Source organism: Thermobia domestica, chromosome 1, assembly GCF_964235325.1.
Source record: "Thermobia domestica chromosome 1, izTheDome1.hap1.1, whole genome shotgun sequence".
Taxonomy (NCBI): Eukaryota; Metazoa; Arthropoda; class Insecta; order Zygentoma; family Lepismatidae; genus Thermobia; species Thermobia domestica.
This window is the reverse complement of record NC_137454.1, coordinates 224,216,609-224,231,478: the sequence shown is the minus strand read 5'-3', so window position 1 is coordinate 224,231,478 and position 14,870 is coordinate 224,216,609. Positions and strand designations below refer to the sequence as shown.

General features: G+C 36.1%; 1 protein-coding gene across 2 annotated transcripts in view; it reads right to left on the bottom strand.

Moving 5' to 3' along the window:
- The window catches only part of LOC145694306 (A disintegrin and metalloproteinase with thrombospondin motifs 1-like), a 176,678-nt gene that overhangs the window by 88,593 nt on the left and 73,215 nt on the right, over window positions 1-14,870 (bottom strand). For both annotated transcript variants that reach the window (XM_081770395.1, XM_081770400.1), the window contains exons 6-8: window positions 7,788-7,940; window positions 7,317-7,427; window positions 593-725 (exon numbers count right to left, since the gene is read on the bottom strand). In XM_081770395.1, the coding sequence (XP_081626521.1) occupies window positions 593-725; window positions 7,317-7,427; window positions 7,788-7,940 (397 nt within the window). The remainder of the gene's footprint in view (window positions 1-592; window positions 726-7,316; window positions 7,428-7,787; window positions 7,941-14,870) is intronic.

Sequence of the window (14,870 nt, the reverse complement as noted above, 5' to 3'; positions counted from 1 at the left end):
TATCAGTGTATGTTTACTATGTAATTTCCTCATAAGTCTCTACAATGCTTGCATCTTATATACATTTTACATATTTTGGTACGGTATATATACACATACGGTCCCTGTGTTTCTAGACCAAAAAACCGGAACACTCTGTGAAAATTTACACTATACACGTATTCACAGATATACTTACAGCTTGCAGAAATAATAAAATTAATTCAATAATGATCAACACTTATCAAGAGTGAGCGACTGAGTCGGAGTACCGAATAATCCCTTTGGGATTCGGGATGTAGGAAAGATGATGTAAATTCGGAACTGTCCCATCTACTCCGAAGCGACTGGGAGCCTTTCATAACATAACCTTCAAGTGCGAGAAAGATTGTTAATATTCTTCTTCTTGATATAAAAGTATTATTTGGGAAACAAGGATCAAAGAAAAATTTATGCTGAGAAGTTGTCCACTTCCATCACTAGCTTTATCCCAATAAGCTAATTATTATATTACTTTATACTTAATGAAAGAATCTTCATTTTATCATTAAGCAGATGCAAATGTATGGTACTGTGGAAAATAAATCTATTTACTTTCATGTACTTAACTTACCTTGTTAATACCACACTCTGTTCCTTCGAGAGCTGGCCCTTTCTTCGTCATGCACACCTGAGTATCATTGGAATGCGCACACCATAATTGACTGCAGGGATTGGGAAGGTCAAAACTTTGACACACCAAATACCTGGAATTTAAGAAAGTATGTTATACAAACAAGCAGCAGTCTCATAGTCTACGCTTAGATATAGCATTTTACCTCAAATTACGTATATGAAGAATACTTTAAGATAAACGAATATTTGAAAATAATAATTAAGAGGTCCCATCACGGCCAAATTAAAATACGGCTAATTTTACAGTAATTATGTGATATCTTCAAATAGATGAAAGATAATCGAAAAGTGGAACAAGAGCTCGCTAGACAATATTATTTTATATGTGATACTGTTATCACGACTCATTTATCTGCTTTCGATTTCCAGCCATTTAGAAAATCGGCATTTATTTTCGCGTTTATAAATGGCTACAAATGGAAAGCTACTAGGTGAGTCGTGATAACGATACCTCATGCAAAATAATATTGTCTAGGGCACTCTTGTTCCACATTTGGATTATCTTTTATCTAGTAAATTATTCATTGCAGCTTTGGAAAATTCAAGATAGCTATAAAACTCCAACTGACCAAAGGAGTATACTATTGGTCAGTTGGAGCTTTATTAGCAATCTTTTATCTATTTGAAGATATCACATAATTACTGTACAATTAGCTGTATTTTAATTTCGCAGTGATTAAGCCTCTTGAACTCTCTAGATTTGTTGAGTAGAAAATCATTTAGTTTCATTTTACCGTATTATTCCACGGACAGATTAGTATTTTCCATCCTGAGCAATATACTAGCCCGCCAATCTCAACAGCACTGCGGGTAGTCTATGAAGAAAGAACGATATCAATAATTACTCCCCTATAGGAATACATGACGAACCGAATTTTAATTGCCCACCTCTTGAGGTCTACTGGTAAGGTCACCTCAATCAACGAACTCGATTAATTTTTGACCATCTACATCTTGGCTAAAATTAATGGTGATCCATAAGTACTTTTTGAGGTTTTGAGTCTCCCGGACTAACACACGGACGATAAACCAAACTCCCTTAAAATATGTATTGCAAAAGTGTATGGTATTATTGTTACAAAAACGTTAATTTACGTGCCTTTATTAAGCTATTGCAATTGGTAAACGAATACTTCTCAATCTTAACAAAGTTAAACCCTTCATTCTTGTTATGCGATTATGAGATAGGGAAACTAGTAAAGTTTCCTCTTACGAAAAAAAAAAAAAAAAAACCTTTACTGATGTTTTACAGGAAATCTTTATTATAACTAAGCACATTTTCAAGATAGCTATTTAACCTTATCATCTATTTTCTTATGCCTCATATCAGTGGTTCTCAACCGTTTTTTAAGTGACGACATGCTTTACAAAACTCTTATGACATTGCGACTCACTTATTAGAGATTTTTTTAATCAATGGAAATGTAAATTACAATTGTATAAAACTATAAAGTTCTATATAGTGCCTAAATATCCGAAAGCAGAACTGAGCATTGACTGTCGCAAAATTTTAACTCACTACTAAGTGCTTCATGAAAAACATAAAGTGCTGTATGCCATATAAACTTTACAAGTTTTTTGGATAATATAATCAGGGACAGACTGACAACCATAGGACCGATTCTGCCAGATTAAAATCATAACCCACTGTATTAATAGCAAAGAAAAGTATTTGATATATGATATTGTTAATATGATTTATCAAATATAAGTTTAACTTTGAACCTGTACATAATATCCTATATTATTAATATAAAAGCAAAAGAATAATTACAAAAGATTTCGAAAAGTTAAAAAAAGAATCATTTTCATTCTAACCATACGACATATAACTGGCATTACAATTTTTAATTGTAAACACAATGCTGGAGTTGGTACGTTTATCCATTTATATAATGAATTTGAACATCCTTCTCTTAAACAAAACATTCTCACATTTTAAAAGGTCAAAGTTCATTCGAACACATTTTAGTAATAGTAAGTAAAACCTAATTTAAGTCTAACTTTGAAACAAGAATAATTAATTAAAACACATTGGGGTCAATCCATACTAAGTGATCGAGAAAAAAGAAAAATTGGCGCTCGATCTTTTAAAAATAAATCTAATTTTTTCATGAATGTTTATCCAATATCAGGGTATTCAAAACCATAATTAATTATTTTTTTTTACAACATCCCATGGCGACGCAACGGCTGCCTCATTTTGCGTTTTTTCGATTTTAGGCGTTTATGTTGTTTTGAATATCTCAGTATGTATTTGTCCTACAAAATTGGAAATTGCTGGATGTCTCAAACTCGTGCAGAGCTAAAACTTTGATCTCTTAACATTTTGCCTAAAGCCACTTGAAGGGGGTGAAATCAGAGCCTACAGTAGCAACATTTTTGGACATCGAAGACATGTTTGCAAAGAGGAAACAAGTGACGTAGAGGTCTGAATTTGTGTGTGCATGTAGTCCGGGGTCATAAGTTAATACACAAAAATTTACAGACCTGTAGCTGCTCCCAAAGGCCTGAAAAAAATCGTAAAGTTGGGGAATTATGCCAATTCGACAGGTTTCACTGTCCAATATCTCCAATGGGCCTTCATAAAAAAATCTGAAATTTTGGGAATAGTTAGTCCTTTAGTATACCATAACACACAACAAAGCGCGTTTTGTGTTTTTGAACAAAAGGGGGCCAAAGTATTAAGTAAAGACGTCATACTCTAGGATGTGTTTTGTTCACAAATTCAACCGGAAATTCGTTGTTCTGAAGTAAAACAAAGTAGGATAAATGATTAGTCAAGCTCGTGTCTCTCCTCTAGTTGTAACAGTGTCTTATCACAACCACAGCAGCATTGATGAAGAATGCCACTATAAGCAAAAGGCCAGGAAAGTCAAAATACACACTTGACAAAAAGTCCGTAAGTATTCATTGTTCTTGCTGTTTGCTATATCAACGATATTCAATCCTATTTATTCTTGTAACTCATGTAGGAGGCTGTTGGCCTTTCGATTGATCTTCATTCTGCAGTCAGTGTTTACAGCGAGTAGGTGTTCATGTTGAGATATTCCAAACAACGTAAACGCCTAAAAGCGAAAAAACGCAAAATGGCGGCAGCCGCTGCGTCGCCACGGGATATTGTGAAAAGAGATTAATTGTGGTTTTGAAGTTCTCTTATATAGGATAAACATGAAAAAAAAAAAAAAAGGTTTTTTGATGGTCGAGCGACACATGCTTGATCACTTAGAATGGATTGACTCGTTGATGCTTTAAGTTTCTTTCCCCATAACAGATCTCTTTTCAAATACACAAAAATTTACTTTTACATTACATGTATATATGCCAACGAAAACTCTAACCTAATAGTATTTTCATGTGACTACTAATGGAGTAAGTATTTCGTTAACATTACTTTTGTGCTTGTTTCAAATATATAACTTTCTCATAGCTTAAAAGTATCAACTTAATTCTTTGGGGATAAATACAAGATTGTCAATCGCTTTGTCGAAATCAAACTATATGATCTTTCTAAGTATGGGAGAAGAAAATTTTCCAATAAATTTTGGTAAAGCGGAGAACGCAAACGCTTTTGATTATTTTCATAATAGAAAAATTCGTTCATAGGATATCTGAGTACACGAAAGAGTATGTGATACAATGGACCATGTAGATTTATTTCGTGAAATAGCTGGGATGCACAAGTTAGACAAACTTTATGCTGTTTTCCAGCTTTGCATTTCCATTCATCTTCTTTAGTCTCATTGTCATCCTCTTCTTCCTTTTCTCTATTTTTATTTCTGTGATGATATTGCTCGCTGTTAGCTTCATTGTGTATAATATCCTGCTTTTTATATATTGCTTGATTATAGTCTCTGTAATGTCGAGCAAATTGGAGTAGTTCACATCGAATTTTTTTCTCTTCCCACTTTACAATAATTAGCTAGGGTATCGAGGGGACAATCAGGTATTTCTTCTAGTGAATTGCTCACATTGAAACAGAAAGGATCTGGACATGAAATATTCATTATCAGTGTTCCATTACAGATAGATAGATAGCCGTATCTAAAGTAAGATTTAATAAAAATACGTTTCTGATGAGGAATTTAAAATTCTTGCCTCATCGGAGCCCGATCTTCTATGGCAAGTGTACGTACTAGCAGTGAGTCTGTCCTGCAACTGCAGCGCAAAACCCCGCAATTTTCGACAAACCAATCGTTTATGGAACCTTTTGATGTGGATAAACATGAAGACGAAAATGTGTTAACTTTATTTCACTTAATTTTAATTTTTATTTATTCAGATAGAAGCCAATCTAAACCACTGTAATATACAGGGTGTTTCAACACCGACAACGTTTGGGAGGTGATTCCTGGCATTAAGATAAGACAAAAAGTATAGACCAACCTTGGTGCACAAATGTTTCATTTCGGAGTTATAGGCTGTCGAAAACATGAAAAGATGAACTTTAAAGCTTCACAGCTCCAATACAATGCGATCTACCATAGTTGAATCAAGACTTCACTTAGGAATTAGCATGTGCCCTATCCAAATATCCATGTTTTAGAATCCTGCGGTACTCACGCAACAATTTTTATAGAAGTTTGGCTTAGAGGCATATAATTTAAAATACTCCTCAAGCACGTTGTCGGTGTTGTTTTGAAACACCCTGTATAAAAGAACGTGTGTGTGTGTGTGTGTGTGGTGTGTGTGTGTGTGTGTGTGTGTGTGTGTGTGTGTGTGTGTGTGTGTGTGTGTGTGTGTGTGTGTGTGTGTGTGTGTGTGTCTGACGTCAGATTTTCTAATAGAAGGAGTCACCAAGAGTGAACAAATTTTGTACGCAGATGAATCTTCACCAGATTTAATTGCGTAAGAAGTTACTTTTATTATTTTCGACACTAGGAACATTTGCGGAGTAGCATTCTGCGCCAATCTGCCCCTGAACATGATATTAATATTTAAGTTCTAAAATTCCGCGAAACACTGGTTGGTAATCACTGCCATTAAATTAACATTTAACAGATTAATTTGATATATATATATTATTTTTTCTACAAAAGAGTAACTATAAGTCCAAACATTAATTTGGATGACTCGTTAATGAAAACAAAGGCGTATGCACCATAATATTTCATTATGCCAATTTTGGTCAAGATTGAATGAGTTTCATCGATCGCTTACGATACATGTTATTCTTTGTGATTGATATTTTTTTCTTTAAAAAAAAAGAGAGAAATCAAATAAAGGACAAAAAAGGCGGAATATGCAGTCAGTGAGGTGGTCCAGTTTGTTCTGCTTTGGTGAATCATTTTACAGGGAGAGAAAAGAAAAATAGGTTACTTTTAAAACAGAAGAAATGAAGCAATATAAAATTGATTTCATGCTGATTTATTTTTCGTGCGTTGAAAAAGTTAGAGGGACAAGCACTTTATGGTAGTAAAAACCGTTAATTTAAACAAACGAAATTCACTTTTGATTCGGCTATAATTTACTCGTATGGTTGGTATCTTCTTTGAATTCAACCAGTATTCATCATATGACTAACGTTTAGTTTTGGTAGCTAAGTTGAACAGTTTGGTTGCTTTTCAAGTGAAAAATGGTTGCTTAATTACTACTGTGGCAGAGTCAATATCATCAACATTGTAGAACCGTTAAAATCTGTGAAGAGAAAACTTAAAAAAAAAAAATCAACCGTTGACCAACATTTATTTTGTTACTTGTGTATTACTAAACGTAGATTTCTCGAATATTCACAATGGAGTGTAAAGAAATGTATTGAAATGAAATGTTTAAGCTTAACGACCCAAGATTATGTCTTATAGGCTAAAGAAGACGATAGTTAAGGAAAATGAGTGATGAATGGTAGTAGAATTGGCAGAATGAGAATGTAAGAGGATACGGGATTGCCCCGAGAAAATCCAGGGACACGATGTTGTCCACCACAAAACTTACTTGGCCAGAGTTCGAACCAGGGATCCCACGCTTATGAGGTAAGCGCTTGACCACTGAGCCATCATGCCCCCCTTCCACAACTGAGAGTAATGAAATGAGATGTCGATTATTTACACCCTGCCCTCTAACACAACCTACTAAGCACGAAACCTGGTCCCTGTTGTTTAATCTGTGTTTCACGTATTTAAATATATGATGTTTCGAAAGAAATAAAAGACAGATAATGGTAAGCATTAACAAAGGTTAAGAAATAATTCTAACCGAAAATACAGTCAGAAAAGAAACATAATTAAATAGTTCATACTGTGATCCAAAACTTTTTTTTATTTAAATAACCCATAAGATATTTATAATATTAATTCTCGCAATGTCCCTCCATTCCAATGACTGGCGCGCGCTACTTTGATGCACGGGATCCCGGGATCGATTCCCAGTAGGAGAGCACTGAAATATGCACATTAGTGTGGTTTGGATTCCTCTGTAAACCGTAGACCTACGTCTCATATAGCCTCGGCGCTCAAAAGGGACACTAAACGGCAACTCAACCCAACCGACCAACAAACATTTGCTGCAGCAATAATAAGTGTTCAAGGCTTTTAAGTTGCAGGCATTACTATCTATTCGTATTCGGACCATCAAATTTTCTTCACTTTTAGTATTTAATGAGTCTATTAACAGTACAAAAGAGCTCGCAAATAATCAAAATATATAGAGCTATGAATTCTACTTACCCTTCTCCAAACTCCATTCGGCATTGTTCATCCATAGAGTAAGTGGTGTGTACTTTTGACGTTAACCGAGTTACAGATGTAGATGGGGCATTCTTCAAACAATCCCATTTTCTGGAGTCAAAGTAAATAATGATTAATTAAAAAAAAGTACGAAAAAGCTGGTAAAAAAAAGTTATTCGAAAACTTCATTGATCTATCAATTACTTCGTGTGAACAGCATGAACAGTAACGAACTTTAAAAGTTACATGATATTTCTTCCAAATTTCTGTGTTATTTGATATCTCAGGGTGTACATCAGACATGTGTCTACAGAAAAACAAATATTAAAACGAGAAATAAGTAATTTGCTTAGTTACCACTGAGATTTGGTAATCAGTTATCGCTTAAATAATAACTTTGGATGTTAGAACATAAATTTAGAGATTAAAAAGGTTAAACAGAATACTGACGATGAAATTTACTGTAATTACCTTGAATTTTGATGAAATTCCTGCCTAGAGCAGGAGGACCAGTGAAAGGTGTTGAAGGTTGCAGCAACTAATGGGGCCATGACACTTCCTTCTAAAGCTTCTTCAGCACAAGAATTACCAGAAGATTCATCTCCATCATGGCTCATTCCTAGGCTGAAAATAAACATCTAGGAATTATTGGTTCTTATTTACTTAAGGAACAACCAACTACATTACTGTAATTTCTAATATCATTTTAACTAACTAACTCTATGGCCTATGGAACCCGGAGGTTCAGTGCCGCGTTCACAAAAGCTTTCCACTGACTTCTATCCTTAGCTAATTGCATCCAGTTTCTACTTTGTATTCCTATCTCTGCGAGATCCATCTTAATATTGTCCTCCCATCTGCGCCTAGGTCTTCCTAATGGTCGTTTTCCTATGGGTCTACCAGTCAAGACTTTGAAAGCGTTTCTACCTTCTTCCATTCTAGCTACATGACCTGCCCACCTAAGCCTCCTAGACTTGACGACCCTAACAATGTTGGGTAAACCGTATAAACTATGTAGTTCCTCGTTATGAAGCTTCCGCCATTCCCCATTCTCGTTCCTCTTGGGTCCGAATATTCTTCTCAGGATCCTGTTCTCAAATACTTCCAGTCTATGTCCAGTCAAATACTTCCAGTCGACAAGAGATTTTGAACTGAATAGTAACACGAATTCCCTGCTTTTAGTCGACATTTAATTTCTTCGTGAATATGATTTTCGTCTGTTAATCATTTTAATATCATTTTAATATTATTAAATGCGCACGAATGTAATTTTAACGTCTGGTCTTTATGATGAACCAAAGTTATTTTCTTTTGTGACTAAAGTGTTATTATTGTCGTCGATGGCATCTTTCTGCATGTAGCCATGTTTTAAAAAATGTAAACATGTCAACTTTCGTTCATATACGCTATCTTCTTGGTCGTATACGCAGATGTTTTCATATTGTTTCAAGGAAATATTTCAAAAAGATGAACAATCTGCATTGGTCTGCATTAGGGAGCATAGTGGCTCAGTAATAAAGCGCTTACCTCTGGTACGTAGGGTCGCTTGTTCGATCCCCTGCCAAGTTAGTTTGTGGTGGACAACATCGTGTCCATAGATGTTCTCGGAGTATTCCCGTTTCCTTCCACATTTTCATTCCACCAACTCGTCCATCATCATTCATTTGCCTCAATCGTCTGTCTTCCTTAGCTTAAACAGCATAATCGTGGGACGTTAAACTGAAAGATTTCATTTGGTTTGCTATAATCATACTTGTTCTTGTTGTTTAGTTTCTTTTTTCAACACTGGGGCAACATGAAACGTTAACGTACAATTTAAGCTTGAATTCGAACTACCTCAATACATTCAATGTTCCCTTACCGAACAGCGAACCCGGAATCAGGTGTATCAAAGACGAGCGTGCTAATCATTAGATCAGCAGGGAGGACTGAAGTTAACTACGAATAAAGCCTATGCACAGAGAAGTAAGTGTTCACGTTTCATTCACTATGGCTAGAAATTGAATAATGTGGTTGCTTGCGTGGTAATAATCAGAGATGGAGTGGGTCAGTGGGGAAAGTGGGTCAAGTTTTCTGAGTGGGTCAGTGGGTCGTGGGTCAACAGCATGTGACCCACTGTGACCCACCACCCACCGTGACCCACTGTGACCCACCACCCACCATGACCCACTGTGACCCACCACCCACCCTGACCCACTGCGACCCACCACCCACCGACTCAGTATGATCTACCGACCCTCTCTGCTCACTGCATTGTAGACAGTATCTTCTGAAAACTGGTAAATTTGTCTTCGTTTTACTTTCAAGACCTTCATTTCCCTTCCTTTTCCAATTGTTTCTGTCTACTTACCTGAGGTGAGTACATCTAACCAAGTGAAAAAAGAACTTCAGGCACTTTTGGATATTGATATTTTTAATTGTAATAATAGCAATAGGACTTATACTACTACTTGGCTTTCGAGATCTGTGAGTTTTTAGAGGAGCTAACTACTGGAAAAAACACATTTTTGAATCGCTGTAATATATAAATTATTATATAAAAAATTGAATGTAACTATGTGTGCCTGATCATCACGGTCAAATTGTAAAGTCAAATGAAATTACTTTTGGTATATAGTTAGGCCTTAATCCAAATTGGGATGTTATATTGCTTTTATTATAATGCATAATATTCTAAGGAGATAGAAAGGATCCGAATTTTTAAGAAAAAAAAAATGAGTATCTCGCAAACCGTTAAACTTACGGAGCTGAAATTCAGTGTATTAACTCTTCATTGAAAATAAACAGAATGTGTCCTAGCATTTTTTCAATTCTCCTTTATGTGTGTGTGTGGGGGGGGGGGGGGAAGGGGGGCACTTTCTATATATGTAAAATTGGTAGTGAGTTGGTTTGTAAAAATGATCGAAAACGATAGATATTATTTAAGAAAAAAATCAGAAACAAAAAAATACAGTGCTTGGCTTCATATATCCATTGCTTTCTACTATAATAATTGCTGAAGCTTATGTTTATTATATGGAGCGCTTACAGCACAGGGCAATCAACCCGAAAACTTGTGACTAAAATAGGCATAAAATTTGTAATGTAAACTTAATTACACGGAAATTTTAAGTTTGGATTGTACGCAAAATTATATGGAAAATTTTACACATTTTTCCCTTTACGTTGGTCTACTTACCTTGATTTGGAACTTTCAAATTTCATCCTTTTTTCCACTGAAAAGTATTGATAATTCAACAAGGAAATAATTATACTATGATAATTTAATTTAAATTCATCGTAATTTGGCATATGGCAAACAGCAGTGTGGTAATTGAAGGGGAAGAAGGAGAGAAATTCCCATTCACCTCTGAACACTCCAGGAACCTCGTTCCCTTTCGCTTTCTAGACGGGGGAGGGAACTTGGTAATGGCATCAAACCTTCATGTGTAATTGCAAAAAATTAAATTTATAAACAAATAAGAAGTCATCAGTTTATCAGGCTTTAATTGATAATTTATTCACAAGATTCCCTATCGAAGGCGTGGTAAATGAAGTTTCTGTTCTTTATGAGTCGACATTGCCAACTGACATGGTCGATATGGAAAAGATTTTGTATGGTGATAGAGAGATTATACTTCTTGCTGAGTATTTCAAAACTGACTAAGAAAAATCGTTATCAGACTTAAGTCTAACAAGCAGATTTTCGATGAGGAGTTGTAGAAATCGGGTAGAAGTATTATCAATTTCCACGACAGAGTGCGAACGGGGATTTCCCCATATGAATTTACAGATGACTGATATTAGAAATAGACTAAGTGCTCAAACATTGTCAAACTTGTTGTTCATCAATGTTAATGGCCCACCGCTAGACAAGCTCAAAACACACGAGCTAGTTATTTCTTGGCTGAAGGATGGACATCATTCCGCTGCGGACGATTTACCACGAAAAAGTTACCAAACAGGAAATAAACCCGATTTCAGGTTTGTTTTAAGGTGGTAAATTATGAGTTATAGAAAATGTATACTTGTATTACTAATGGATTATTTGTGTTATTCAACTTTGCACCTATTTTTTAGTAAGTCTCTTCTATGCTTTAGGTAAACTACTTTGAATAAATATTCATAATAATTGCAATTATGCAAAATTGTAACTTAAATTTAACGTGGTGTTTTAGTGACTACACAAATTACAATTATGAGCATACTTTATGGAGATGCTCTCACATAGGGTACCCGAGCACCTTTATAAACTATGAAAAACTGATTTTTCAAGTTTTTTGTGAGAAAAATACTGTGAACTGAGAAACTATAACCTTTTCCATATTGTACAGGGGTATTTTCCTGCGAATAGAAGTTTCTTTTGAAATGCGTTCAGAAATTAACACTTGCAAGAATACTCTCTTAGTACAAGTATATTTTAGGCACACTCTAATCCCCCCACCTCGAAGTGCTTGAATTTTTACACTGACAAACACTTTAACATTTTATATCGTAAAGGTCAGATCCACCGTTATTGTAACAGAGTGGTGCTTGAGCGATTGACTAGAAATTCAAACTCCGATTAGTGACAATTTCAGTCTTGTTTTATTGCAAGTGTAAACTCTTTAGTCAGTACAGAAGAGGCCGTGGATCGTGTTCAGAGTTGATGACGATGGATTTTGGTTAGTCAGAATAGGTCACAGTGGATGAGAGTGGTTCATGGTGGGTGGTGGGTCACGGTGGGTCAGAGTGGGTCACGGTGGGTGGTGGGTCATGGTGGGTCACAGTGGGCCATGGTGGGTGGTGAGTCAGAGTGGGTCACGGTGGGTGGTGGGTCAAGTTTTCATTGATCCACGCCAACTCTGGTAAGTTGCATTTCACATGAATACTGTATTTAGTAACGAAACCGAAAGAGCTAGATCTCTAGCTACAGTATATGGATAACTACCAGTTCCTGAGACTGAATCCGTACTTCACAAAAAATTCTTGCTACCTATTATTGTATTTGCTCTACAGTAATCAGAACTAAAATCGGAAGTTGTGCCAATTTCTACAGCTTTCAGCTTGTCTAGAAAAATGTGGACGGAAATTGAACTTATTCTTGTAACACTGAATTCATTAACTTATATAGATATAACCGCATTCCGATATAGACTACCATTTTTCTCTATGGCAATCAAAGCGCGGAAATCGTATATTTTTCCAATTTCTGGTTTGAATAGAGAGACAAGAATGGTAAATGCTTGGGAAGCTGAATTTACATCAGCACTGGCGCAAATCCCGGGGGTCGAGGGGGACATGTCCCCCCAATCTTGGACCTGAGGGGGCTGTCCCCCCCAATAATCTGACTTAAAAAGTGCTTTTTGGGGTAAGTGTGATGATTTGTGTCAGACTGCCACAAAGGAATGTGAGATGAAATTGATTTCTCTTGGCTTTTCCATTTCTTTTAAAAAGAATCGTATTCTGTAGTATTTCAAACTGAATTCTGTGCTGTAGTGCGTTTAGTAGTCTCACCAATATGTATTAATTCTACTTCCGCTATTTGGGCACAAATCGCAATAAATGCCAGAGGAGGATATGCCCCTCTCCTCATGCTGGAAAGTTGTCTCAGCTGTAGGTACGGGCACAAATTCCGGGCAAATGGAGAGACATGTCTCCCCCAACATTGGAACTGGAGGCTCTCCCAATAATCCGTTGAAAAGTGCTTTTTGCAGATAATTGCTATGATTTAGGTCAGAATGCCACAAAGAAAAGTGAGATGAAATTGATTTCTCTTGGTTTTTCCATTTTTAATGAAAATGAAGATGTGCGACTGTGTGTGATGTAACCTGATGTGAAATCTTATCTCCTCCTCTCCCCTAGGCTCTAGAACACGAGGAGTATATAGACTACCCAATGTCAGTAGAACCCATCTTTTCAGTAAATGCGCATTTAATCTATTTGTAGTATCAGTCTAGGCATGTACTCATGCTTCGTAAGCCAACTCTATGACCTATGGAACCCGGAGGTTCAATGCCGCGTTCACAAAAGCTCTCCATTGACTTCTATCCTTAACCAATTGGATCCAATTTCTACTTTGTATTCCTATCTCTGCGAGATCCATCTGCGCCTAGGTCTTCCTAATGGTTGTTTTCCGATTGCTCTTCCAGTCAAGACTTTGAAACCGTTCATACTTTCTCCCATCTTGGCTACATGTCCTACTCACCTAAGCCTCCTAGACTTGATGACCCTAACAATGTTTTATAAGCCGTATAATTTATGTAGTTCCTCGTTATGAAGTTTTTTCACCATTCCCCATTCCCGTTCCTCTTGGATCCGAATATTCATCTGAGGATTTTGTTCTCAAATACTTTCAGTCTATGTTCTTCCCTTAGCGCAAGCTACCATGTTTCGAAACCATACAGAACAACAGGCATGATTATCGTTTTATATATTTTAAGCTTCAAAATCGTCTACAGAATTCGCGACGACAAGAGATTTTGAACTGAATAATAACACGAATTCCCTGTTTTTAGTCGATATTTAATTTCTTCGTGAATATGATTTTCGTCTGTTAATATTGATCCTAGATTTTTGAAAGTATCCACTTTATCAAAAGTATTATTTAATATTTTAACGCATTCCTAATTTGCCGTGTTATGGTTCCGACGCACTTCCATGTATTTAGTTTTCTCTGCATTTCTTTCTATTGTTCTCATATCATCCCCTATTAAATTTACATCATCAGCGTACGCATAGCTTGGTGAACACCGTTCAACTCTAGGTCCTGGTTACTATCTTTCATTTTCCTTATAGCGTATTCCAGGGCAAAGTTGAATAATAATAGCGACAACGCATCACCTTGTTTCAGACCATTTTTGTCGTGAAAGCTCGTGGACAAAAACTTTCCTACCCGGACTTTACTTTGGGATTCATTTAAACATGCCTTAATGAATCTAATTAGCTTTTTCGGTATTCCACTGATTCTTTCCACTCTTGTGGCAATTCTTTCTTGTTGTAGATAAGGAGGATTAGTTTGTGTATCTTGTTCCACAATTGTTCGCCTCCAGGTAAAATTAACTCAGCTGGAATTTCGTTTACACCCGGAGATTTGTGTTCCTTTAATTTCTTTATAGCAATTTCTACTTCTATTCGGTGGTTCTGCGGTGTGTATCTCCCTTTGTCCCCGCACATTAGTTTTTGGCTGTGTGTTAAGCAAGTCGCCAAAGAAATCTTTCCATCTATTTATAATGCTATCTGTATCAATGAGAACTGTTTCATCAGCTTTCTTTAATATAAGCACGAGGTTCATAGCCTTTCTTAAATTCGTTGATTCCTTTATACATGTCCCGAATGTTTTTATTTTTACTATTATCTTCAAGTTCCTTAATTTTAGCTTTCAAAAAATCGCGTTTCTTTGTCCTAAAAGTTTTGGAAATTTCCCGCCTGATGTCTATGAAATTTTGTGTAGTTATTTCATTCGGATTTTGTAGCCACGTAATTTTGCCTGTTTTCTCTTCTCTGCCAGTTTAATGCATTCCTGGTCGAACCATGGGTTGTTAATACGTATTCCGCGTGTCCCAATTTTTCTTTTGATAGAGGATGTTTCGTAAG